Source organism: Hippichthys cyanospilos, chromosome 1 (assembly GCF_059441005.1).
Source record: "Hippichthys cyanospilos isolate Australia breed blue-spotted pipefish chromosome 1, RoL_Hcya_1.0, whole genome shotgun sequence".
NCBI lineage: Eukaryota > Metazoa > Chordata > Actinopteri > Syngnathiformes > Syngnathidae > Hippichthys > Hippichthys cyanospilos.
In genome coordinates, this window is record NC_142369.1 from 34,515,623 (window position 1) to 34,543,233 (window position 27,611).

General features: G+C 38.0%; 2 protein-coding genes across 4 annotated transcripts in view; one reads left to right on the forward strand and one right to left on the reverse strand.

Annotated features, from left to right (window-relative positions):
* adgrd2 (adhesion G protein-coupled receptor D2) overlaps positions 1 to 24,760 on the forward strand; it is a 56,602-nt gene extending 31,842 nt beyond the window's left edge. For 2 of the 3 annotated variants that reach the window (XM_088413961.1, XM_088413972.1), the window contains 11 exons: positions 182 to 284; positions 3,518 to 3,671; positions 7,789 to 7,922; positions 8,600 to 8,715; positions 10,605 to 10,725; positions 16,150 to 16,191; positions 16,302 to 16,355; positions 18,585 to 18,732; positions 19,320 to 19,378; positions 19,484 to 19,514; positions 20,766 to 24,760. In XM_088413961.1, the coding sequence (XP_088270087.1) occupies positions 182 to 284; positions 3,518 to 3,671; positions 7,789 to 7,922; positions 8,600 to 8,715; positions 10,605 to 10,725; positions 16,150 to 16,191; positions 16,302 to 16,355; positions 18,585 to 18,732; positions 19,320 to 19,378; positions 19,484 to 19,514; positions 20,766 to 20,773 (970 nt within the window). In that variant the 3' untranslated portion in view covers positions 20,774 to 24,760. The remainder of the gene's footprint in view (positions 1 to 181; positions 285 to 3,517; positions 3,672 to 7,788; positions 7,923 to 8,599; positions 8,716 to 10,604; positions 10,726 to 16,149; positions 16,192 to 16,301; positions 16,356 to 18,584; positions 18,733 to 19,319; positions 19,379 to 19,483; positions 19,515 to 20,765) is intronic. The other variant, XR_015865487.1, reaches the window with a different exon arrangement.
* LOC148430198 (nuclear receptor subfamily 5 group A member 2-like) overlaps positions 24,701 to 27,611 on the reverse strand; it is a 31,055-nt gene continuing 28,144 nt past the window's right edge. Inside the window, exon 7 of the mRNA XM_088413990.1 lies at positions 24,701 to 27,018. Within this exon, the coding sequence (XP_088270116.1) occupies positions 26,765 to 27,018 (254 nt within the window). The 3' untranslated portion in view covers positions 24,701 to 26,764. The remainder of the gene's footprint in view (positions 27,019 to 27,611) is intronic.

Genomic DNA, 27,611 nt, shown 5'->3' on the forward strand with positions numbered 1-27,611 from the left:
CCAGATTTTCATCAGGAAAAAATAGACAGGTTCGTTGAAGAGCTTCAGAGAATTTTCTTTGTAAATACTGTACATTCCCAACGGATGTTTGATTAAACCTTTGATGAAAATGTAATTTTATACATATAGTGTCAAAATTCATATACATTCATCAAATTCATTTGTGTTTACCTCTATTTAGGGTTCCTAAATCGGACCGTACCACTGTTCATAAGAACCTGATTGTTGCTCTCAGCATTGCTGAGTTGCTGTTAATGTGCAGTGACTGGGCGTCTTCCAATGAGGTGAGAATCCAAGAAGACTCTGTCACTAATTGCAATGCAAGTAGAACAGTGTTGGCAACAACTCAACTGAAGACTGCTTTGAGGATGTTGAAAAGCAGTCAGCATGTACAAAGCAAGGCATAGAAAGAAAATGCAAATCATGGGTTGCAAACCAGTTTACACGGGTGAACTACTTAGTCTCAGTTATCGGACTGAGAAGAACAGGTAAACTAAAGGACAGGAGTTACAGGAGACGAGGGAAGTGAACTCACTAACCCAACATAATATTATCATAACACTGAATGTAAAGTAGTGAAAAGCAAGCAAAAACAAACATTTAATAATAATTAATAGCAACTGTATGTTGGTGATTGTGCGGCAACGAACTCTACTGCTAGGAGCCAGTACATGTTTGTAATATATATTACAACTGCTGTATTTGATCAGGCTCATTTTAAAAGTAGCATGTTTCACAAATGAACCCCTTCACTCCAATTGTGACAATGCATCCCTGCGCTTTTCAAAAAATGGCAGGGGCTATAGGAATAGTAGCAATATGACGAAATGGCATCCCAGCGGTTCATTACACACCTATCTAAACATTCTGGTGGCATTTAGTAACTTTTCCATATACGACAAGCCAGTGCCAGGCCGACTGTCAACTGATTGGTTACATTCCACAATTTCTTGTGAAGTAACAATCTAGTATTGCAGAAATATATTGATAATATGTGCTGCGTATGCTTATATGTGTTACTATAGATTGCACTGATTACTTTGTATTGTAGGTGTTTGGTGATCATTTCCACTTCTCTAGGACATTATTATTATTATCATCATCATCATCATCATTATTATTATTATTATTATTATTATTATTATTATTATTATTATTATTATTACGAAATGCTGGTGGGACAAAGCATCCTAGACTTATATACAAGTCATATATGTCATAGGTTTTTGGTAGGAAAAAAAAAAAAAAAAAAAGAGTCGTAGTCAAAGGGTTAAAGCAGTCCCACGTCGCTTGATAATGCCATGAACGAGCATGGCGGTGTGGGAAGATAGACCCAGAAATGCAGGAGAGCGGGGTGGTTTTGCTCCAAAGTAGATGGCTTGATAATAAAATAAGGTAGGAACAAAATTGACAAAAACTGGACAAAGTAGCAAACGAGGAATAGGAAATAAACGCACGGGGAACAGCGACTGGGAATTACAAGAAGCGAGGAAGGACATCGACGAGGTAGACCGTGCAAAACAATGACCCAACACTTGGCTGGAAAAGGACAGTGACTTTAAGTAGTCACGAATAATTGAGAAACGCGAAACACCTGGAAGGAAGACGAGAGGCGGGGAAGCGGATATGGAGACACACGGCTGGAACATGCGGATGACATGAGGAACAGGCAGGTAGATGCGATTATCTGATGAGGCACAGAGAGGAAAGGCAGACGCGAGGGAAACTTAAACATGAACTAAGAACATGAAACAAAACCACATGACCCAAGAAAAACAACAAACCCCAACTAAACATGACAGATAAATCCTCTATACCGCTGAAATGAGATCATTTTGACTGTGACGAACGTGGCAAAATGAACAATCATGTCAGAGTTTGTGAATTCTTGTTGAAGGTCGCAAATGTTCACCCCCCCCCCAAAAAAAAAACAGTTCTCGTGATTTCTTTTTTTTCTTTTTTGCAAGGAAATTTTGAATGTGCAAAATTCTGTTGCAAAATGACCCCCCGTTTGACGAATGTCTGCCAACTGCTTAGCGAACATTTGCGACCTTGAATGAATACTGATGAGAATGCAACATTTAGTGCCAGCACAAAATTAAACAAATAAATAAATTAATTAATTAATAAAACTAGCTGTTGTTGTTGTAGGGTCTTAATCTGTCTATGACATTCTTATGTCAAAACATGAAATATCAATTTCAATAATCAATTTCTAACCCACATTTTTAAGCCAACCGGAAATGTGTCTCCTTTTGTAAAGGCAGTTCTGCAATAATAATATCAACAGATTTTCGTTGTCATTGTCAAGTATGGCTTCTGCCACCATGGCAAAATGAGCAAACGACATTTTATAGTATATGAAGATCAGCAAAACAATGTTATGACTTGTTCCTGATTAAAACATCACCTGATCAGGTTGAACATTGGCACCTACTGTATGTAATAGGTCTGTTGTAAAAAGGATGTTTACACTAAAAGTATCCTCCAAAAACTCTAGAAAAAAAAAAGTGTTTTAAGATGTATTTCATTTCAACTTCCAACAATTTCTGGGATGCTCCAAAATTAGAACGAGTCAACGAGAAATATGACTAGTCATCTCCTGTAAATATTTTTTACATTTAGCTTTTGTATTTACATCTGTATTGATACATAATATTTGCTATGGTACTGCTGCTGTTTTTTGTTGGGTTTTTTGTCATTTGTTTTGTCATTTTTATGTTGTGTTATGTTTCATTTTTGTTGTTATTCTTTTTTTTTTTATTTTAAATGCTTTGTAAAGCGCTTTGGTACATCTGTAGCTGTTGTCCTGCTGACAGCACCAGACTTTTTTTCAGTTTTATTTACACACAATCTATTTAATTGAAACACCTCTGAAATTGTCATATCCAACGAACTTTCAAGGGTGCAAAGTTGAACCAGTGGTTAGTGTATTTCAAGTGTTGTTTGATTATGGCAACATTGATTTTGTGTGTGACAAACACACTGTGGTTGTTCCACTAATTTTTTCCAGTGGAACTATCATGTAACAGACGAAACAGGTTGTGAGAAGGTCCATTGAAGTTGAAGGTTTGCTGAATTGAAGTTCTTTTTCCATGAGTGAATAAAACCCAACGGAGAACAAACATTATTATGGTGTACTGTTTTTTTGTGGCCTAAAAAGATCTATTACAAAATTATTGTCTATACACATTCAAAAGCAGGGTAGTTGTTGGTAGCACTGTGTGCTTCCTTGTGTGATGGGCTTGGAAGGAAAAATAACTACTGAACTAGCTCCACTGAACAATAGCCAGTGAATATGAATAGGTCGAAACAACACGCCCATTTTTAGTGGAGTGTTGTTACAGCCAACATGGCTGGCTCGTATGCCCATGCATTGCCTTTGATGACAACAACGTTTCATGAGTCACTGTCTGTGAGTCTGTTCAAGTGTGTGCTGTATATCTGACCACAGTCTCACAAGCCGAAAATATGTGTGCCCGTCAACAATTCTTTCTCTACATTTTGATTCCGGCAGGCTGCCTGTTTTGTGGTGACTGCGCTGCTCCATCTTTTCTTCATGGCATCATTTTCCTGGATGCTGGTTGAAGGTTTGCTGTTGTGGAGCAAAGTTGTGTCTGTCAACATCAGTGAGGACCGCAGAATGAAACTGTACTACATAATTGGCTGGGGTAAGTTTATAATTGGAACTTTTTATGATCAGTCCAGGTATAAATTTGAAATAGAAGAGCCAGATATGGGCAATGCATTTTCCCCCAGACCCTGTGTGAGAAAATGCTGTGGTTATAGGGAGTTTGTATAAAACATCCATCCATCCTCTTAACCACCCATCCATTTTCTTCACCATTTATCCTCACGAGAGTCGCAGGCGTGCTGGAGCCTATCCCAACTTTGGCCAGTATTAGGGGTACACCTTAACTGGTTACCACCCAATCACAGGGCACACAGAGACAAACAACCACTCACAGACACACCTAAGAGTAGTTTAGAATGTCCAGTGTGCTGAAACTACCATGAAATCAAGTTAAAAATGCATATACCTAGAGCCTGGAGTCAATGAGTATGACAAAAAAATAAAAAATCACACACACACACACACACACAAATCGAGACACACTGACCACTGGCCTTGTTGTGGTATGTTGTGCGCAAATTTACAACATACAGTATATATATATAATCAATGTCCGTACTTTATGTTAACATTTGAGTTTTCAATGAATTCACAAGTTCTGATCTTAGACTCGGTCACTTAATGATTCGAATGTGGACGTTTTGGGTGTTCATCTTAAGTGATTGCATACACCTCCCTGCATGCAATGCAATCTAAAATGTTTAAAGGTGTCGTGCAATCCAATTTTAGTCCACCCCAGCGATGTTAGATGATGATTTGGACCAAGCAAATTCTTCCATGCCAAGCTCAAACCATGTTTATACAGACATTCCTCTGACACTGGGTACAATCATGTAATAACAAAAAAGGGACTGTGGATTTAGAAAATGCATGTGACCCCCACAGAACACAACAAGGGACAAGCAACCCCACAGAATCCCCAACAGAAAAGGTGCCTTTTTTAATTTCAACAAGCCATTCGCTCACTGTCAGATAACTGCAGGACTCTGCCAAAGCAGTAGTTGTGGAAACTATTTTCTCCTACAGTATGTTGAGGCTCTAATATTGAGATAATGCAAGGACCTTGATCATTCAGAATGGAGTCAAACTAGAGATGCAACTATTTCACTTTGAGAGAAGCCAGAGGTGGCCAGAGACAGATCCTTGCTTAAGTGTACATCACACGTACATCAGAAATTGCCAAAGCACTAAAACAAAGAAATGCTAGCCGCTTTGGTAGTGCTTACAGAAATACACATAAAAAAATCTACCGTGGAGTGTGCAATATAAAGTGAGTATCATATTAGCAACTATTACTATATGTAAAAAGTAATCCTGCGTTATTAATGCCTTGGTGTCCCGGAATTGTTCACTGACTTTGAAAGGATCATAACATCATCAAAATACAGTATTATAAATTTTTTACTTTCAACCACTTGAATGTTCAGTGGCACCAGCCCTATCCATATATACATATTCCATACATACATATACACACACACACACACACACTCACACACACGCACACACACACACACACACACACACATATATATATATATATATATATATACAGTGGACCCCCGTGTTACAACGTCCCTGACTTACGTTATTTTCATGTTGCATGTTGTGACGTGGAATACTGAGTTTTTACATTCCCTCTTTATGGTGTTTTCCCGGTTTTGCGCCCAAAGCAACTGCCATGACCCTAGGGGCTTGGCTGTATTTGTGCTGTTTCATCTACATCTGCAGGCGTTTTTAGGTAATTACACTTATATTCAGTTGCCGTCCTTGCAATGCGTCACTACAATTCTGGTCTACTATTGGTCGGCATCTCGTGACGGAGATGGTGGTCTGCTATTGGTCTGCCTCCCTTGTTTCAAAATGACGGAACGGTAAATCTTTGTTCGACTGTGAGTGGTTACAAAACTATATTTATAGTGCATTGTTCTGCTTAATTCAAAGTTGAAAAGGTTAGCCACGGGTGCCAAGATGCCTAGTGATGTTAAAGAGAGAAGTAAGAAAATGATTTATATGGAAGCAATGCTGGAGATAACCCTAATTAGGGAATATGGGCATAACAAGCGGCACTCAAAGGTAAATAAATCATTTCTATTTTTTATATATATGATGTTTTTGTCACGATAGGGCATGGTGAGTGGAGTGCGGGTGTGCGGGAGGATGGACCAAGAGTGCAAGGAAGCCAGTAGGGGATGTGCTCGAAAATGAGGTTTTAATAAACAAACGAGGCAAGAACAAAAATAGACAAAACCTGGGCAATGAATCAAAGAAACGAGAGGGCTAAACTAAACTTACGGGGAAGGTCGGACGTGCGACTGGAGAACACAATGAACGAGACAGCGAGGAAATGATGGCATGGGGGACGTGACCATTACAATAACCCGACAACTAGCAGTGACAAACCTACAACTTATATAGACATGACACTAATTGAAAAAAACAACGCAAAATAGCTGGGAGAGAACAAGAGGCAGGGGAAGCTGATTGGATGGCACGCAAGGGGCAGGAACATGCAAGCAACAGGTGGATAAAAATAAAAATAACGGACAGGGAGGAGAGGCAGATGCAGGGGAGGAAACAATTCTAACTGAATGGCTGAACAAACCAAGAATCTCAACAACTACAGTAAACCCACAACAGAATAAAACACAGGCAAAGTGTAACAATTTTCTGATTGTATGCATGTATATTATCTATATGTCGCACTTACTATACTATTTTGGTACCAATTTTTAATATGTACGTACAATTTTGATGTTATTACCTGGGGTCCTAAACACATTAGCTATTTAACATAGGTTTAGAATGCCCGTCATACGGGGAATTCGCCTTAATCTCGTAACACGGGGGCCCACTGAATAAATATCTATCTATCTATCTATCTATCTATCTATCTATCTATCTATCTATCTATCTATCTATCTATCTATCTATCTATCTAAATATCTATCTATCTATCTATCTATCTATCTATCTATCTATCTATCTATCTATCTATCTATCTATCTAAATATCTATCTATCTATCTATCTATATATATATATATATATATATATATATATATATGTATATATATATATATATATATATATATATATATATATATATATATATATATATATATATATATATATATATATATATATATATATATCGATAGATGTTATTTTGAAGGATTTTCATTTGAACATTTTCATGTTAACAAATGTTAACCGCTTTTCCATGCTACAGATTTCGCAGATGTGAATTTGTAGGTATAATGTTATGCATTGCATGAAATTAAACACTTCCCTGCACGGAAATAAAAACTTTCCTTCAATATTTAGTTCTTTGATCGAAGCCTTTTATCCAACAATGCAGGGTAAGAACTTTGCATTATGGGAGTCAGGCTAAGACATTCAATGAGATCATTGAAAGGTTTGTATATGTCATAAATTGTCTGCTAGCGCCTCCTGGTGGTTTTGGTGTCACAACACAAAAATTCCTATTGCACCCAAGTTGCCAATAAAATGATTCATGCAAAAATCAGGGGAAATACATGATAAAAACATCGACAACATTTGACAACATTTCTAAATTTGAATGGCCGTAAATGAGCCAGACATGGGCTAAATTTGACATCTGCAGGGTGTGTTCCTCTTGACCTCCCATTTGCAAGCATTTAAAAGGGAGGGCAGAACGGCATATCGAAAGTTGACATATTTTGACAATATATGCGATATTTTAGCCACCTAGTGTTTTTTTATATGCTTTTTCATTTGAATCACACGTAAAAAAATGTAAAAGTTGGAGTCAGATGTCCCCCAGGGGTTAAAGAGATGCACTGCAGCAGTTTAACCTTTTCACAGTCTAGCATTTGTAAAACCTTCTGCAGCTGTTCATGTCTCTAATTGTGTCACTATGTTTTTATATCCAAAAGAAGCTGAGAACAGAATGTGAAAAAGCACAACAATATTGAGATGTTTCCTGTAGCTCTCCATGCAGATGTGCTGAGTGTTAGACAAAATAGGCTTGGCGATGAAGAGCAGACTAAATAGTCTGATCATGAGATGACAAAGCAGTCACTGTTCTGTAAATATGTCTTTAAACATATTGCATATTTTATTCTAACACTACATCAATGCTTAACGTGCTTTTATTGAATTGTTTTGCAGGACTCCCTGTTCTAATAGTTGTTGTAACACTGGCAGCTACTGTCAATGAGTACAAGGCCGACGGTCAATGCTGGCTCAATCTGAAGACTGGCACAATATGGTCTTTTGTGGGACCTGTAATATTTGTTTTGGCGGTATGTGGTTCCATTCACTCCCTATCTGTATCCTGTATCCATCTGTGTGTGTGAGTGAGTGTGTGTGTGTTCCCGCACAGCTATACTTGTGAGAACCGTTCTGAGTTTTCTACCCACATAGTGAAGACATTTTGGATAAGTGAGGACATTCAGGCTAGTCCTCACATAGTCATACCTCTTTTTCAGGGTCAAGACTTACTTTTAGAGAATAGCTTTAAATCGTGTAGCATAATTTCTGATGGTTGAGGTTTGTGCTTGGAGCAAGGAAATGCATGACATGACAAACATGTGTGAATGTGCTTGTGCATGTGTGTGTGTTCTGTTATATGTTATGTGAAATGGTGTAATTATGGTAATGCATATTATAGGCTTGTTTTGCCTTGTATTGCATGCACGAGAGATGTGACAGACTGTGGTGATGTGTTTCGGGGTACTGTATCTTGTCGAACGGCACTTAATCCTTTGCCGCAGAACACTATGAAAAATCAGAACAAAAGAGACTTCTGAATCTATTAGATTGTGATAAAAAATAGTGTTCATTGCAGAAGACCAAAAACATTATGCATGTGAAAAAAGCGCTGATGTGGCAGAGAGCCTTGTCACGTTTCTCAATGTACGTTTGAGACGAAGTGGAGTTGTTTGCATGACACAATGCTGATGCTGTCTTCCATTTGCAGGTCAATTCTGTTGTGTTGTGCCGGGTTGTCATAGTGACTGTTTCCAGCGCTCGTCGTCGTGCTAAGATGCTCAGTCCAAGCTCAGCATCAAAAATGCAGACCTTTGACCTCACCTGGTAAGCTTCAATGGAAATGCTATTCATCACTGAAATTTGTTTTCTTGTCCATCTTTAGTGTACACTATGCGTATGACTGTCTTTCTATATAGTGAAGAACAAACCTTACACACACACAATTATGATGCTTCCTTGATTTCTCAGCAAACTGTGGTCAATAGAGACAGCTGAGAGATTATGAGCTGTGGTTCAGGAGTCGTCTGTGGGAGTCACTGGGTCTTATCAGTTTAACACCTGGTCCCAGTACAACATTGTCTTAGTGTAGAATGCTTAACGCTAATGTTATTATTTATATTTGGGCCAACCAGATAACACTTGAACAGTGTCTTTACTTTAGGTTTTACTTTACTTTAGGAGGCAAACAGTGAATAGAATAGAAAAGAATAGAATAGAATAGAATAGTAAACATAATAAAGTTATAATATAGTCACATAACATAATTTATAATGTTACTCTTGTATATGATTTTATTTTATGTTTTTGATTAATGTTGCTTTTTTTTGTTAAATTTTAACCAAAATACTTCTGGATTTAGACACATATGAGTATTTTTTTTTAGCTATCGAAAAAAAAAAAAACCATCAAGCTACAAGTAGGAAACATACACATCTGCAATTTACATGATTGTTAGCACTTTAAAGCTGTGTTTTAAGCTGCAGGCTACAAAAGCTGGGTATCAACAATTACATGGTTACAATACTGACAGGGGACTATCGTAATGTCTCCTTTGCCACAAATTTTAATCTTGTGTGGCAACACCTAGCGAGCAAGTGTTCTGAGTAATTTTTATAGCCGTGTTTGATCAAAAAACAAGGAAAATCGTTCATCTCCGTTTATATATGCAGAATATATGTATTGCTGTTGTCACTACTATTATAGAAATATGCACTATAAATGCACAGCATTTTCTACCCATTTGAAAACCCTTGCTTCAAGTTAGTTAGTTAGTTAGTTAGTTAGTTAGTTAGTTAGTTAGTTAGTATACTATGCACTAAGTAGTGACACAGTGGTTATTCACATCTTAAGTGTGTTATGGTGTCGTGATTAAAAAACTGACCGGACGAGTGTGCTGTGGACTCAGCACAGATGAGCCTTCTCTCACAGCACAGATGAGCCTTTTCTCATAAACTATATGAAAGTTATATGGAAGTTTTCTCACCTAGAAAACGTTTTGATTTTTGTTATGCTCAGAAGATTTTGGTGTGGAACAACTTATCAAACGTGGCTGGAACCCAGAACATAACCCCATTTATTTTTGTGTGCAACTCAGGACATATTGCTAAGTCTAATGGGTGTGGAGACATTATATTCTGTTCTGTCATTCAGCCAAATGTCCTTCAGCTCAGCATGAAACATACCACGACGCAATCTCCACTATTATTGTGTCTCTTCATTTCTTCACAAGCAGGCTAAAAGTCTGTGCCAGCACTAGAGTGTTATGCGTACTCGGGAGATGGAAACGAATTTTGAACATAAAAGAGAGTAAAGTGAGTTCTGGCTTTGTCCTTGCAGATTCAACACTATCTGAAAACTCAATTTTCCCCAGGTGCATCAGTGTGACAACAATTGTGGTTTGAACAAAAGAAGCAGTTTTTGCCTCATCCCTTAAAAAGGTTAGGGATGTATGCATAAGTGCTATGATTATTGAAAAACGGATTGCAAACGGAATGTTTAGAGAGGGTGTGAAGAGGTGGTTTACAAGAACACTCCTAAATCCCTTGAAACATTTGGAGATTTAATTTCTCTGATATACATACATATACATTTTAAAATGGCGATAGAACAGAAATGATCATTGTTACAGAGTCATTTTGCATTTTACAGCAAGTTTTTAAGGATTTTAGACCTGCTTTTAGCCCAAAAGCTATGTGCATTCATATTGTTTGCAGGGCTGTGACTCGACCTGTTCTCATCCTATTGCCCGTCCTGGGTCTAACCTGGTTGTGTGGCGTACTGGTCCACCTGTCTGTTGTGATTGCCTACATCTTCAGTGCTCTCAATGCCTTCCAAGTAAGCCTTGTTTTTTTGTTGTTTGTTGTTCTTTGTATATTGTCTGGCTGTGATTTCTCCTTATGTTGTGAATATGTTTTGCAACATCCCTGTTTTTTTTTTTTTTTTATTGACAAGAAACTACATAATTATTAGTCCATTAATTTTTTAACCTTAATCCAAGATGCTTTCCCTTTTGTATGTTTTTCTTCTTTTGAGTGTTGTGGATAGGATACAGGCATCACCCAGCGTCAATACAGTGAACCCTTGCTATTTGCTGGGTTTTAAAACCAAACCCCAACACAAATACAATGAAGTCACAAATAACAGATGAACTCAAATATACTGTATGTATAGTTTTTTAATAACTAATCTGGAATGCAGATTTCACCCAGAAATGTGACACAAGTTAGCTGAATTCTAATTGGCTAAAAACTCCAACATAGAACTACAGCACTGCAAGGAGCGTAACCAAACGGATATAAAATGACAGGAAAAGAACAGAAAATGGACAATAATTGTATATATAAAATATATTTATCTAGAAAAAATACATGTAAAAGGAAACTGACTTTTACTATAGTTCTTAGAATATCATTGTTATAATATCAAGTTATTTTAAGAGGGCAGAGAAGGCCTTCCTGGCCCCGAGGCTCCACCACTGGGTGTAGCGCCAAAGTGATTGACAGCCCAAAGTTGACATAAAACTCAACAAGCTGCAGAGGAAAATGAAACAATTAAGCCTATTTTGGCACTTCACAGCTCTCCCTGCTGGTTGGTCACCTATGCTAAGCTGACATATATAAAGAAGAATGATGGGGGATAAAGTACTTTGGTATTTTACTTACTGTTTACAATACCTAGTCAAGTAACAAGGCTTCTGTCATTCTAGTGTTAGGTAAGTCAAAAAATCTAAATAAAGAATTGTAGCAGTAGTGGTCCACAAGCTGTTTTTGTTGAAAAACAAGCTGATCTTACTTTTCAAAACTCTATTAAAAAAAATACACTTAAATGTCTCCATTTGTCATTGTGTCTCCCAAAGCAGACTGGTTTATATCGTGATGATTCTTTGCACATCAATAGATTGATGCAGAAATTATTGTCAATCCAATCATTTTGAATCAAAAAATAATTCTGACCCACATTTTAGATCCCACCCCCTAGTATAAAGTGTGTACAAAGTATAGTTTTGCTCATGCATTATGTTGAATGAAAGAAAAAGTAGTTTAGAACCAGACACACTTTTCATAATTTCATATATTCATATATTTCATATATTCATATATCAATATTCACACAATTTCCAAGGATTTTTTAGTAATTTGACCTCGCACTGTACATTATACATCGTCCTTATACAGTATATTGATAGTGTGTGTGAGACAGTGAGAGAGAGAGAGAGACAGAGCGAGAGAAAAAAGAGAATTTGAAGGAAATATCTCAAAGCGAAACTGTAAGATTTAGACCGTTCACATTAAAAAGGAATACATTAAATGATTACAAATTTCAAATAAATTTGTTCTTAACCAACAGTATGTTTTAAATACAATCGTAGGTCTAGTTATCATTAAATTACTTTACAGAGGCATAAGCAGAAGTGCCATGCAGCACCTTCTGCTGCCGTGATGGAAAAACTGTCAAATCTCACAGAGTGTCCCTTTTAGGAAGACACTTTGCTTGTTAAATGTGATTGAATGTTTTTTGAATGCTGTTGAGTCACAGTCTTCTACCCATGCCAGTTGTTCAGCAAGTTGCCCTGATATTTATGGATTTCCTGTGTTTTTCCTGACCTGCAGCTTAGTTGCGGCGGGAATAAGTCCATTTCGATCAAACCAATCTCTTTCCCTGGCTGCCGGGATTTTGTCTCGCTATCAGTTGATGCTTAAAGGGACAGTGTGTAAGATTTACATTAAAAAGGAATAAATTAAATGATTGTAAATGTCAAAAACTTGAATATGTACTTAAAAACCAACAGTATGTTTTAAAAATACTTATAGGTCTAGTTATCATGAAATTATATTACATGGGCGGTGGTACTTCTCTGGAGGCGGCCATGTTTGTTAGAGCTATGGACAATAGTAAATGCAGCACCTGCAGCACCCCCTGCTGTCTGTAATAAAAATGGCTTACATCTTACACACTATCCCTTTAAGCCACTTTTCTGTGATAATGCATCCCTAATTTGGAGCATAGAGAAATGAGCAAACAAAGTCATGAAGTCATGTAGTAGTCTAAAGTAGACTAGAGAAGTAGACTGCCGTAACAAATTCCTCTCATCCTTTGTCTACATCTCATATCCCCTTTTGGGTGGCAGAAAGCCAGAAGAAAACATCTATTTTTGTTTAAATTTGTTGTTAAAAACTCGTCATTTCAGTATTATACGGTGCATAAATGTCTGAACCTAATTTATTGTTTTGTTGGTGTATAAGTGAAACTCTTTCTGACCAAGGAAAATACAGAATGGTTGAGCATCTTCCTCCTACTGACATGAGGAAGAACTCCTACTGTCTTGTTACTTGCCCTCAGTTGGACACATGCTGTAAATCCAAATTAACAAGCAGCTCTCTGGGGGTCATGTAGGGGCTAGCTTTTGATTAATTAAAGATCAGAGGAGGGTGGATGGGTGGTTGATGTAAAGTAAAAAAAAAATAGCAACGACAGAGAGAGACTGTGCAAAAGAAAGCAAACTGGCACTGCAGAAAAAAAAAAACTCAGGGAGGAGAAAGGAAGTGGCTGTTATGTAATCATGGGAGGAGAGTTAAGGTAGATAGGGTTTGAGCTGACTAGTCTCCCACAATCTCACACACACATTCATTATGCTCTCAAAGTACTTGCAGTGTTTAAAGGTCCGTATTGTGCTATTTTAAACTTTCCATGGTTAAGTATAGGCGTAGAAGTGATTATAATATTACCTATGGTACGATGACAAATTTGGGGTGATTCATGCTCTGATCAAATTGGCATTGACAAGTACACTTGTCAGTTACATTACATTCAGTTTACATTTTTTGTCCAATGTGGAAACAACTTTACTGACGCACAACCACCAGTTGATGACAATTATGCTCCATTTAAGATATGAAATCTATATAGTCTTGCGAATCCACATGGAGTAATGACTGAATTGTGCAAACCCACACCTGCCCTATGGAATGCCTAGTGGTTGTATGCATTACTAAGATGGCTAAAAGTCAAACACTAAATCATATTAATTGGTTTAAAAATAAATAAATAAATAAAAAATAAAAAGTTAACGTTTTCCTTCACCTATAAAGAAAATTTTCACATGGTAATGGAGCTTGGAGCTTTGAAGCACGCGTCTCAAAGAACTACATTAATCAGCCGTTTAAGTCATCCAAAGCATTCTGTTGTTTGGATGATGGGCGGTGTCCTGTACATGCCCATGATTTCCACCCCATGGGAGAATGCCCCAATGTGTAATGTCTTCTAAGCATTCTGTTATGACCATATTAACTTGTGTGCATTGGATTTGAGTGAATGTAAAAACACACACTCTTTCAAAGTACCCTGCATATGAGTCAGGCGCACATTATTGGCACATGAGCCAGGATATTACACTCAAAGAGAGATACATTTTCAAAAAGGATCTCTATGAAAATTGGTGATCATAAACTATTTTCATCGAGATCCTTAAATATGCTTTACACCCTTCAACCTTGGCAAACAGGCCACAGGTGAGGCTCCAGATTAAGGATGGTTTGGAGACCCCTTTTAACTCCTAATAACCATCAAGTTTCCCTTGCCCAGACACAGGGCATTGGGGTACCCCACTCGAGACAAACAGGAGGTGGGGCTCCTTGGCAAGCGCCTAGTGGCCGGGCTTACACCCATGGGGCTCAACCAGGCACAGCCTAAAGTACGTGGGTCCCTCTTCCCATGGGCTCACCTCGTAGGAGCCACTGGCTTCAAATACTGTATCAGATGTACGGCAGCCATAGAGTGATGGCCGATCCCCGGGTACAGACGCTAGCTCTCAGGACATGGCCGAGAAGAAGCCTGACCTGTGGTCTGACGTAATATTTCTGACTAGATATAGCCAGGCTCACTTACACACACAGCTTAGGCCCGGAGCCTGTTTACTTGGGTCGACCCTGGTGGAGAAGAGGGCAGCCTCCAGGTGGAGAGACGAGCCCTGACTGTTTGTTCCTATGCACCAAACAGCAGTTCAGAGTACCCAGCTTTTTGGAGTCCTTGAAGGGTGTGCTGGAGAGCACTCACTCAGGGAACTTCTGCGTTCAGCTAGGTTAATGACTGTGATCATTCTGTTACTAGACTTTTGTGCTTGTCACAGATTGTCCATAAAGTACACTATGTTCAAACATAAGGGGGTCCATGTTGGATCCATGTGTGCACTTGGCACCAAGAAACTCTAGGCCACAGTTCAATGACCAACTTTGTGGACATGTCATCTGATTTGTGGCTGCTTATTTTGGACACCCGGTTGAACAGAGGGACAGAGTTGTCCACTGATCACCACCTGGTGATGTGTTGGTTCTAATGATGCGGCAGAATCCCGGTCCAAGGTGGCAGACCCAAAGGTATTGTGAGGATCTGCTGGGAACGTCTGGTAGAGTCCCCTATCAGAAGAAGTTTCAACTCCCACCCATCCATCCATCCACCTATGTATTAGCTATCACTTTATCCAGCGTCGCGGGGGCAACAGCTTGAGCAGTAAAGACCAGACTTCCATCTCCCAGCCCTTTCATCCAGCTCCTCCAGGAGGATCCCCAGGCATTCCCAGGATAGCTGAGAGACATAGTCCCTCCACCGCGTCCTGGGTCAATCCCAGGACCTCCTCCAGGTGGGACATCCTAACCAGATGCACAAGCCACCTCAATTGGCTCCTCTCAATGCGGAGAAGCAGCGGCTTGACACTGAGTCCACCCCGGATGATCAAGCTTGTCCCCCTATCCCCTATCTAAGGGAAAGCCCGGGAACCCTGCAGAGAAAATTCATTTCGGCCGTTTGTATTTGGGATCTCGTTCATTCGGTCATGACCCAGAGCTCGTGACCATAGGTGTTTCAACTTCCACCTCCCAAGTTTCTACCACATCCCGAGGGTAGCTAGGGACATTGAGTCAGAGTGGACCATTTTCTGCGTGTCTATTAGTGAGGCAGCTGATCAGAATTGTGCCTGTAAACTGGTCAGTCCCTGTCATAACTTCAATCCTCAAGCCCACTGGTGGACACCAGCGGTAAGAAATGCCATCAAGCTGAAAGAAGGGGTCGTATTTGGGCCTTTTTTGCCAGTGAGAATCTGGAGGCCGCTGACAGGTACCGGCTGGACAGAGGAAATGCATCTTTTGCAGTTGCAGAAGCAAAAAATCGGGTGTGGGAGTGAGTCTGTAAATACTGCATAGTGTGTATGATATTTTTAGCCATGCAGTTCCTCCCTGAAATGTGTGTTTGTCTGATCTTCCACAGGGCCTGTATATATTTTTAGTATATGCTGTTTACAACAGTGAGGTAAGTTGGCAGCTCATTCATGTTACCGACATTGTCAGTTACTACAACAAATTATTAAGTTGCGTAGTATTTATACATGAAGAGTTACCAACATGTGTTTTCTCGTTTAGGTGAGGAATGCCATAAAGAGGATCAAGGAAAAGAGAAAAGCCTTATCCTTCACCGTAAGTGCCTAAAATGTAACATGGGTTGTGGTCATGCCATAATTAAATGAAGTTACTTACCTTTCTAAATTATTCTCCTCTAATTGTGATACCATTACAATTGTATGTACCATTTTGGGGACCTTTTAATATCAGAAAGGTGAAATAACCACTAAAATAAATGGCATGTCACATCAGTCATATGATTACAGAAAAAAAGGAAGCATACTGAAAAAGAACTAAATCTTATGTCAAACACAGGGTTTGATTATGTGCGGTATTTTCCGCACTATAAGGCGCACCAGATTATAAGGCGCACCATCAATGAATGGCCGAGTTTCTAAAAAAATGTCATGCATTATATATTTTTGACCAGCTATTTAGATATAGAGCACAAAGAATTTATGAATAAACGAATGTCAGGGAAATTTAAATGACAAACTTGCAACGGTTTGAGTGAGGAGCCAAGCGCAGGTGAAGACGTGGCGCCGGCGTCTTTTTAACTTTTTTCCTCGGCATTGTCATGATCTGTCTGTGTTTTGTTGTGAGTTTTGGGTTGTTTAGTTTAAGTTATAGGTTCACTGTGTTTTCCCCCGCGTGTCATTACTGTAATTAACCTCACCTGTCACCCGTGTGTGTCCTCCAGTCAGTTTCCCCGCCCCTTGTTGTTCCCAGGTGTCTTGCGTCTTCAGTAGTTCTGATAGTATTTAAGCCCCGGTGTTTTGCCTCATCCCTTGTCGGGTCTTTGTATGTCTTCCCCTCGCCGTCTTACCTCGCGCTGCCCTGATCCCGTCCTTCCTGTGCTGCCTCCCGTTCCTTGTTGCCCCCAGTAAGCTTCTGTTTAGCGTTTTTTTGTTTGTACTTTGTATTTTTCGGTTCTTTCAACCCTGCCTTTGTTGTTATTATATCACCCTCTCTTGAGCCTTACCCCAGTCAGTCCTGCTTTTTATTGGTTCCGCCTTTCCCGCATCCCGCACCTCCTCAAAACGGCATGCCCCACCGTGACAGGCATGCATTATGTATTTGTGACCCGCTATTTCGATATGGAGCACATAGAAGTTACGAATAAACGAAAGTCAGGGAAATTTAAACGACAAACATGAGTATGGTGCCACACACTCTTAAGTCCTCAAAAAAAAAAAAATCGGGTTGGGCCTGAAAATCAAGTTAAAGCCGAGTCGGCTTTAATACCCTCAGGCCAGGTCGGTTTGAACTGGATGTTTTAAGCATAAACTATAGTTGATGCAGTCAGCACATGATACTATCCATAAATAAGGCGCACCGGATTATAAGGCGCACTGTCAGCCTTTCAAAAAAAGTCAGGCTTTTGGGTGCGCCTTATAGTACGGAAAATATGGTAATTGAAGTGCCTTGCATTGAACATTTAAGATGATCAAGGTCTTCTATTGGTCACAGGTCACAGGGATGCTTCCAGAAAGTTTTCAGCAAGTGGCGTGCATGTGCGTGTTCTTCCTCATCATACAATCCACAGTTTTTGTGAAATAAAATATATTCAGAACATTGCCCATCATGCGCATCACCAAACCAGAATAGGTCAAAATATAGAATAAATGCACTTATTTATTAGCTAACAGCCAAACTTGGTCCTTACTTACTTACTTAATGCTGGCCGATGCCATTTGACAAACTGTGATCAGTTGCTCATTCATTTAAATCGTACAGAAATCAAATCTAATTCACAGTGACACAAAAATGTCTTAATTCTTTAAATTCTAAATTACTACATTCTTCACAATTCTAAATGACTTGTGGTAGACTAGTAACAAGTTCGAGAATACTATAGCTATGTGGAAATGGCAGCTAATTAAAAAAAAAAAAAAATCAGTGCTCAAATCAAAATCCCCTACATGTGGGGGTGGCTAGCCAGGGTGGTCACCGTAGGTCAGGTTGGTTTAATGGTTTAAAATACAAAGCTAATTAAATGGGTAAGAAGGTAAAAAAACCTGACTTCTGAAGAGCCCTGATCAGAATCTTATTGAACATCTGTTGAAGTAGCAGCTGTGGGTTGCAGGTGAGGAGTAAGGGTGACAGAAATACAGTATAATGATTTATTTCAGCGATTGTTTGTGGTAATTCTTTGTAATTGAAAACAAATGATTAATCCAAAGTTTGTTCATTCTGTTTCACCATGAAATAAGTCGTGACCTATTTTCTTTTTACTCATTTCATTGACTCATCATTTTGTTTGTTTTGGTTTTTGCTTTTTGTTTTATATGTATGTTATAACAGAATTGTTCCCAGCCAACCACCTTCATACCTTCTCAGAGAGCACCCATAAGGTCCTGGGACCGCAGCCCACCCCCCCATTCTAGTCCTGAAACCAGCGAGACTTCTGGACCCCCCAGTTCTAGTTCCAATTCGCTCGTTATCAAGAATGGTAGGTTCTTTGTTTTGCATTGTCAAATTTTGAATGAAACCCTGTCTATTTGAACAGAACTGCAATACATGTAAAATTAATTAAACGATGTTTACCCTTTTTGAGTATAAAACTTTACTTACTCCTGCGTAAGGACCCAGCTTGCAAACACGATTACTATTAAGACTCTCGCTACAGCAGCCCTTCCAAAATGCTAGGGTGGGCACACCTGAAGTGTGTGGTGCAGTGTAATGTGTCACATATGACCCCAGGGGATTTTTCTTTTTTTTTCGTACTTTAAGAAAGTGTATGAGGAAAAAAAGAAATCAGGAAAACTGCATTCACTTACCATCCCTGCCCAGGGCCGCAACACTCTGTGCCCACCTCATTACCTGGCATCTCCCTTTCATGCTTCCATCCGTGTTGTCTGCCTCTCTGTGTTGTGTGAACACAACTACTCTCTTCAGAATTCATTGGTATTCAGACTGTCTTACTCAAAACAATTTGATATGAAACATCAAGGTCTAATGACCTATTTGAATACTTTGAATTTATAATTGTTATTTTTAGGAAAAAAAGTGATAGCTGATTTTTTTTTTGTCTTGCAGAGAGTTTCCGAAAAGAAAGTTTTGTATGTTTCTCATTGAAACCAGCTCCAGGAAATCAGGTAAGCAATAGGTTTCTACTACAAGTGTAATGATAGTTAATATTTTTTTGTAGTTTTTGTCATTTCACCAATTGCTATTTGCGTCTGTTGTTTTGAATTTAACAGGTGGTACAACTTACAGCTTTCAAACCATCAGGTACAATCTTTTTTCCCCAACCATCAATGAGGACAAAAACAATAGAATAATGTGTCTGAAATATTGTTGTTGTTTGCAAAGCTTCACTCTCTGATTTTCTGTGCCTTCTTCTTTGTACCACCCAAGGGTCAGTGGAAAAATAACAAATGATTATTTTCCCGGTTTATTTGCACGGGATGTCAAATTTAAGCTTGTGGGCCGCATGGAGCAAAATTATTCCCAAATGGGCCAGACCAATAAAATGCTATATATTTATGTAAATAAAATGTCAACTTCAAATGTATTATTCTTTTTAATACTGTCCAAAATAAAACAAGTACAACATAATTCTTAATCATAAAATGTTAACACTACTGTTAATCATAAAACATTTCAAGGTTTTAATTTATTAAACAATTCAGTCCATTTTTATACTTTAAAAAAAAAATCACCTCGCGGGCCGAAATGAACCCATTTGTGGGCCAGGACCGGCCCACGGGCCATCTGTTTTACATCACGATTCAGGTCCTTACTTTCAACCACATAAAGTATCCACTACTATTTTTCATAAACGTTTGAGGCTGCCAACAACATACTATGGTCAGAATTTTTTGATTGAGATTTCTGTCGTTAAATATGTACATGTTCAGTAGCAGCAGTTGATTGCTTGTTTGTTTTGATGTTGTTTTGTTTGATTTGTTCATTGATTTCTGTAAAGGGGGAAATGAATCACTGAATACCAAATTTGAAGACTTATACCATTATAAAGGCTTGCACCAAGGCTAAAGAAGGCCAAATGTAATTTTGTCTCTTTATTCACCTGTGTCGTGCACATCATTAGGCCCGTGTGTAGAACTCACTGTGTATTTTTCGGCCCCGAATTAGAAAGCAGCAGATGGTGCAAAGGGTTAAGTCGCTTTCAATAGTGGCGATTTGCCCATCACTGACATGAACCAAGTTTGAAATTGATTCATTAATGTTTTAGCGTCTGTGAAGAACGCCTGCTGGATGCTGGAGTGCTCCTGGGTGTTCATTGTTGACAAATGAGACAAAGAAGAAGTTCATTCCACTAATCAGCAATGGCCATGTCTGGCTATTCACAGCATTAGCTATTAACCACTCCAACACCTGCTCTCTCTCTCACTCTGCTTTTCAGTTGCCCTCCCTTCTTGTTTTCTCTTTTGTATGCAAACACACTTGCACACACGCAATACCAAAACATCATATTCTGATATAGTCATAGTTAATGCTCTTCTCTGTATTTTACCACAGGTTGTTGAACCGAAAATGGAGTCCCATCCTGATACTCAATACATTGTAACCTTGGATCACATTGAAAGATGGTAGAACTGGACGCACAAATTGAGTGCACCACTACTACACACATATACACAGGTCTTGCTGGTGTAAATGCAACACCACATAAAAGATGAAGTGCTCCACCTTTGCATATACGCTGCATATGTTTGGTTCTCAGCTCAGATAAATGAATAAACAAACATCTTGACAGAGCCCTGCCCAGGTATTGCATACATTCAGGACATAACATGCTTCTTTTTGTTTTAGATTATTGTGTAGAACGGGACACAAATCAATAGTCTCTGGTTGCTGTAATAGTCCCAATTACTACTTGCTCAAACTTTCCAAATGTAATGAGGAAGCAGCAGTATTATCATGTACATCTCATATGATCAGACAGTATTGATTTTTTTGTTGAGTAAGTTTTGTTTAAGACAGAATTCTGCTCAGAAGCATATTAAAATGGCATATTTCCATCGTCACCATTTCCATCCAGATTCAATAAAACTGTTGCATAATAATTTGTGTCATAAATATTGTAAGTGGAAGCTGCAGATGGTTGTGTGTGTTGATCACATTCTAGCAGAAAGGGTAAACTACACCTGTAAAATGTGACGTTTTTTATGATGTAAAAACTACATCATGCATTTCACAGTTAATGAACCTTCAACATTTTATCTGAAAAAATGTAAAGTCTTTTGGGAAGAGAGCAGTTTTTTTTTCTTATGTGCAGTCTTCATAATGAATAAATCAAAATCCTGTTACGTAAGAATTAGCGTCTCACTCATTCATTCCTGATTAAAGGGTTAGGGTTACTTTTTCAGTCGCATTTTCCATAAAAACCTTTGGTCCCCTGAGTGTAAACTGTATCAAAATGTTGAAAGGTATCAGACTGGATAAAATTACCAATTAAAAAAACAATTTTGTACCAGACATACCTTCAACTGAAATAAATGCACCACCTTCACCACTGATAATGCTGATATACAGAGGTTGGATCATGTTGGAAATGTTCTAAAGCACTAAATGTCAAGTTTGCTAATCAAGTCAAAACTGCATATGTAAACATTAGTTTGAGGCTTTTCAAAAAATTCCTGCTCTGCTATTTCCTTTTTAGACCCACAATATGACTAGAAAAGAGTCAATTATTGTTTTTTTGATTTAATAAACCAAGTGCTTCTAACTTTGGACTGTGATCAGAATGTGTGAAAGTAAATCTTATGTAGCTTTGAATTATGGTTGTTTTTTTTTCTCTGCTTGTAAAAAAGCTAAGGCTATGCTATTAGATTATGACTTTAGCTGTTTTACTTTGCCGTTATTTTTTATGTCCATATATTATGAATGTAGCTACTAGTGCTGCGCGATAATATCGATATATTGCGATACAAAGTGACGCGATACGCGTATTGCAATACAACGTTCAGTTTCAAATACTGTTTATCTCTTATGGGTTTTGAAATGCCTTATTTCCATACTTTTGTTTTTTTAAAAACTTTTGCATTTGTATCATAATTTTGTCATATTATGAATCGGGTTTTACATGTAAATCATTCCGAGCGCTTCAAAATCACCACATTAAATGTTACAATACATGACCTTTTGAGTGAGGCCATGTTCCAAAGCTAGTGACAGAAGATGAGGAGGGCAAACAGCAGGAAAAGAAACATTTATGGAATGAAGATAACATCTGCCGTTCTAGTTGTATATTGGGCTTCTTTCTCCTCACCCACATAGAGTTCAAGTCATCCATAGTAAGTTCCAGAGAAGCGCAATAATATCCACTCCCCAGCCATATTAACGAGCAGTAGAATCTCATGTTGTCTTTAACTCAAGTGGGAATTTTGACCTTTCAAGAGAAAATTCTGTACACAAGCAACCATATCTCAAGGTTTCACTGTATTTAATCAATTATAATAACATGTTGTTGTTTTTTTAACGTCTCAGATCGGTTTCGCTTACTGTTACAAGTATCCTGTGCCACATGAGTGCCATCTGAAAGAGCATTCCCAATTGCTGTGGACATATTAGCATAGCCAAGGGCATGCTTGAAAAATAGATTTTTTTTTTTTTCCTTAAAAGTTGATGTTAATGGTGTATGGCTTCTGAAAAGAATAAATAGAATTGGTCTGTTTTAATAATTTCCTTCTATTTTTTTTCAGTCATTGCTAATATATATAAATGCCATAGTTGTTTTTTTTTTCAATATGTATCGCAATACGCCTTTGCTGTATTTCAATATATCGTAATACACTTTTAAGACACAATACCCAGCACTAGTAGCTACATATTGATAATCATACAACTAATATTAATGATTGTGTAAGCAGACACGCTTCTAGTGTGCCGTTTGCATGTCTGCCATAGCATGTGTGGATTTCTTTTTAGGTACTTCCACCCACATTCTTAAAACAGTCATGTCAGGTTCATTGAAGACCTGTCCTATAATTCACAAGTATCAACAATTAAGTCTTCAAGGAGGGATTCTTTGTCGGTATGGACCCTGCGACTGGCTGTCAACCAGTGTAGGGCTAGACCCTGCTCTTGCCCACTGAATGGGTGGGCAGATGGATGTACCGTATACATACAGAAGAAGTTTAAAATCATACAAAAGCATGAATGGAGAAAAAAAATCAACCGTTTTGCCTATATCTCCAAAGATGCGTTATATACGCCACAGAAAAACACACCTTTGGTGAATCATGAAAGTGTGAAAAAACGAGCAAAAAGGGGCCACTTCACTTGCACGAAGGAAATGGTTGAACTTGTATATTCATAACTCAGACCTAAATCCAATTGACCCTCTGTGGTATGATCTCAAGTGAGCTGTGCAATCGCAGCGACAGATTTACTGTTACTTACTGATAAAAAAAACAACAAAAAAAAACTGCTCTACTCCATACTAAAATGAAATATATTGGCATGGCCTTAAAATGGATATTTTTTTCCAATACAGGCAAATAAAAACATATTAATAAAGATTTTTTATTTCATTTTATTTATTTATTTTACATTTCCAAAACCTGCTGTTTCACAATGTGTTGTTGAGTCATATTGACAGAGCACCAGATTACCATATGTATGGTAGATTTATCAAAAATCTAAAATATACTGGACTGTTTATGTGTATGCTGTACCATAAGAAAGGTCTTCTGACTTTGCAAGTGATTTATTGATTACATTTATATTACATAACATTTTCTCAACCATGTGAGTCAATCTGATTCCAATATGATTTCATTAAAATGCCCAAATCCAAAGATAGATGCATATTCACTGTCATAAACAGTTCAGCCTTAATTGCAGCTCTGATCAAATTGTTTATCCTTAAGTTATGTTCATGATTATTTCAGCTTTGCTCAGACAGCAACTCTGGCAAACTTGAATTGTGTGTGCTAGCCTACTATACATCTAAAAAAAATTCTCTATTTTGTTCATGTTTGTTCAAGTCTCCCAATATTAGCTTCAGACTTAGATATTGCTCTTCAATAATGGCATCATTAAATCATTAACACTATGCTATCCATCTTGTCCATGAGTTCAAAGAGTTGCAACACAGACTACTTAGTATTTGTGTACGCCACGGGTGTCAAACTCATTTTTATCATGTGCCACGTTGTAGTCATTGATTGCATTTTTGGGCATCATCCTTACACTTAACGATTGACTCAGATGTCTGATTTTGAGTGAGACATTTGAGGAGTCTGATTAATTTGACTGTAAATGTTAAAATGTTAAATGTTATGAATTTTGTTTGTTTTGCTGAGCATTACTGTTTTAGATGAAGAGAAGGTATCTGTTATGTATTGTAAAACGTCAGACAAGGCTAAAACAGCCACAACATGACTGCTGCGATAGTTGTAAATAATATGGGCACTTTTCAAAGTGGCAAAAAATAGCCAACTCGTAAGTGCAGCTTTATTTTCTTGACTTTTATTGGTGTGATACTATTACAATAAAATTGAAACTAAACAAAATGCTTTGGTCAGTCATTGTCTCTTTTGGCAGAAAAACACTTGAACATGGAACAGATGGTCAACCTATAGTTGGACAAAAAAAAAACAACCAATATCAAGGACATCTGTTCCACGATAGTAGCCCTGACAAAAAATGAGAACTTCTTTAGAATGAAATGAATAATAATTTTATCACTTCACAAAGAAAATATACATCATGTACATCATGTTGACAAGTTCTTGCCTCAATTGGAAATCAAAGTGCATGACATTGTCATTATGTGGATAACATTGGCATTAAGGCAGACTTAACGATTGTCTCGAATGTCACAAATGTTTGGACATTTAATATATAAAGGAATGATTTCAAATGTCTATCGTGAACTTTATTACCTTCCAAAAACCTTTTATTTTGTGTTCGCTTCACAATTACTGAGAACGGATGGCATTGACAATATCACTGGCTCTGGATGTGCCCATGTACCCAGAGTATGATCTCCTTTTTCTTTTTTTTATTAATTATGAGCCTCGCTTACTTTTTAACACAGTAAGTGCCACAGGTACCACATCGATGACTTTCACAAACGAACAAAATTCTGCATTATGAGAGCCATTATTCGGATCTTAAATTAGGTCCAACTTGTTGTTAACCTGACTTTAAAACACTTGGTACGAAAGCTGGTAAATGGAAAAATGTTGCAGCAAACAAACATAGAATAAGCTAATAAATATTTTGGCGACATTGACATTGTTTAAAACCAACAACCAACCAACATGAGTGCTACTGTTTATGACATTATTTTAAACAGGTAAACGTGTTCAATTTGTATGATAATCTTTTTCCACATCACCAATATGCATTTGTATGATAACCCAGTGTGGCCAAATGCTTTGCTTTAACAGTAATCTAGGCCTTTTTGAAGGAAAATTTAAAGTGTTTCCATTATTTGTAAATTTGATATGGAATTTCTGAATACCTTACTTGAAGATGACAGCCTAGAAGCTGATAGCCGAGACAGGAAATATTAATTCGATAATATCCCATTGCTGACTCGTAGTGTTTTCATGTCTGACTAGCATAGCTACTCTATAATTCCATGGTAAAAATGTTTATTTTTCTTTAGGCACACTGTAGATCAGTATTTGAAAATCCAAATCACATTTTGAAAATGTATAACTTGCTTCCGTTCCCTGTTTCACATAAAACAGGAATGTAAGGAAGAGAAACTGAGTTCATCCTACTTTTCTTTCGTTTGCTATGTTGTCACTGTATTAAAATCTCGAGTGGAATCAGTTTATACCGCCTATGAAATGTGACCAAATGACACTGCACATTCAATTCAGAATGTTCTCACCTGTAATATTATCAGTATTATTACCTAATGACAGCAGAATCTTAGAATCAGAAACCCACATGTGTTTTTGATCGTTTCAAAAGAAACTACTGTACACCAAAATTGAATTATTTAAAAAGAGATCATAAAATATGTCATAAAAAGGGCACAGTTAATCACAAGGCCATCCTTCAAAAGGGGGTTAACTGGCTGATGGTGCCATCCTTTGTGATGGATGAGCATCACCCTCATCAGCACAGTTTACTATGATAAAATAGTGCTTGAACATCCAACAATATTATCATTGTCATTCCATGCAATTGTCAGTGGTTATCAGTGCTGATTTGAAAGCAAGGGGGCAACATGTTTTCAACATTTGATTTGAATTAAGGGAGTGGATATTGTTCATCGCCACAAAATTTGACGTCATTCAGATTTGTTACGATCCAAACCAGAAGTCACGTAAGTTTACAAACAATTACATTTAATGCTCAAAACAATCTGAAACACAGATGAGGCCATATCAAACGCACAAGAATCTCTCCGGCTATAAAAATGCTCACAAAGATGAGCTAACATGTAGTCCACTTTCATTACTGACTTTGATCCCACACCTACTGTACTGTAGGTCTCGCTGTACTCTCACCAAGACACACAACGTGGTGAAACAATTCGTCTGCATTCCTCACACGCATGCTCGCTTGGCGTGGAGCATCTCAATCAGCAGGTTGTTGCAGGGCACCTCTCCACTCAGATGCATGTAGCACAAATAGTCTTCAGCTTGTGTGCTGAGGGAGCGAAGCTCAGGAATTCGCACAACCAACTGGCTGAACTTCTCCTGAAATTGAGGGTAGGTGGTCAAGGTGTACTCCAGTAGAGCGCCATTCACCTGCTCCTGAACGCCCTCCACAAATGCCTGGTTCTCCAAAAGCTTCACATCTGCATACAGGAACATAAGTTAAGGCTGAAGGAACGTAAATGTGTGTTGTAGTCATTTGTGGCACTGTGCATCATGTTATAAACAGTGTTGGGAGTGATGTATTACAAAAGTAACGCAATTACTGTATTGCATTCCTTTTTGTTGTAACCCGGTAATGTAATGCATTGCACACAAAAAATAGTAATATTTTACTTGGTGAAAACGAAAGCAATTGCACTGCATTACAATGCATTTTTAACCTGAAAGTAGTGTTTTTGTTTTTTTTCCCAAATTTCCCAAAAACACCACATGATTGGAGGAGAAAAATCCAGGGCAAAATATTAACATTTTGTTAGTAGTATCTACGACTGCAGAGATGTGAACGAAAGCAGCAGAAAACAGATTCAATATGGACAAGACATACACAAGATGGACATACACCCATTACTTTCAGCTTGTCAGAGATAAAGACGAGAAGAATCTAATAGTTATGTGCACTTTGGGCGCAACACCTAAGGATCTGTCCACTTTGCCATATAGCACCAGTAATTTGATAAAACATTTAGAGCAAAGCCATAGTAAAGTGGAGTTAACTAAAAGAAAGCATGCAGAG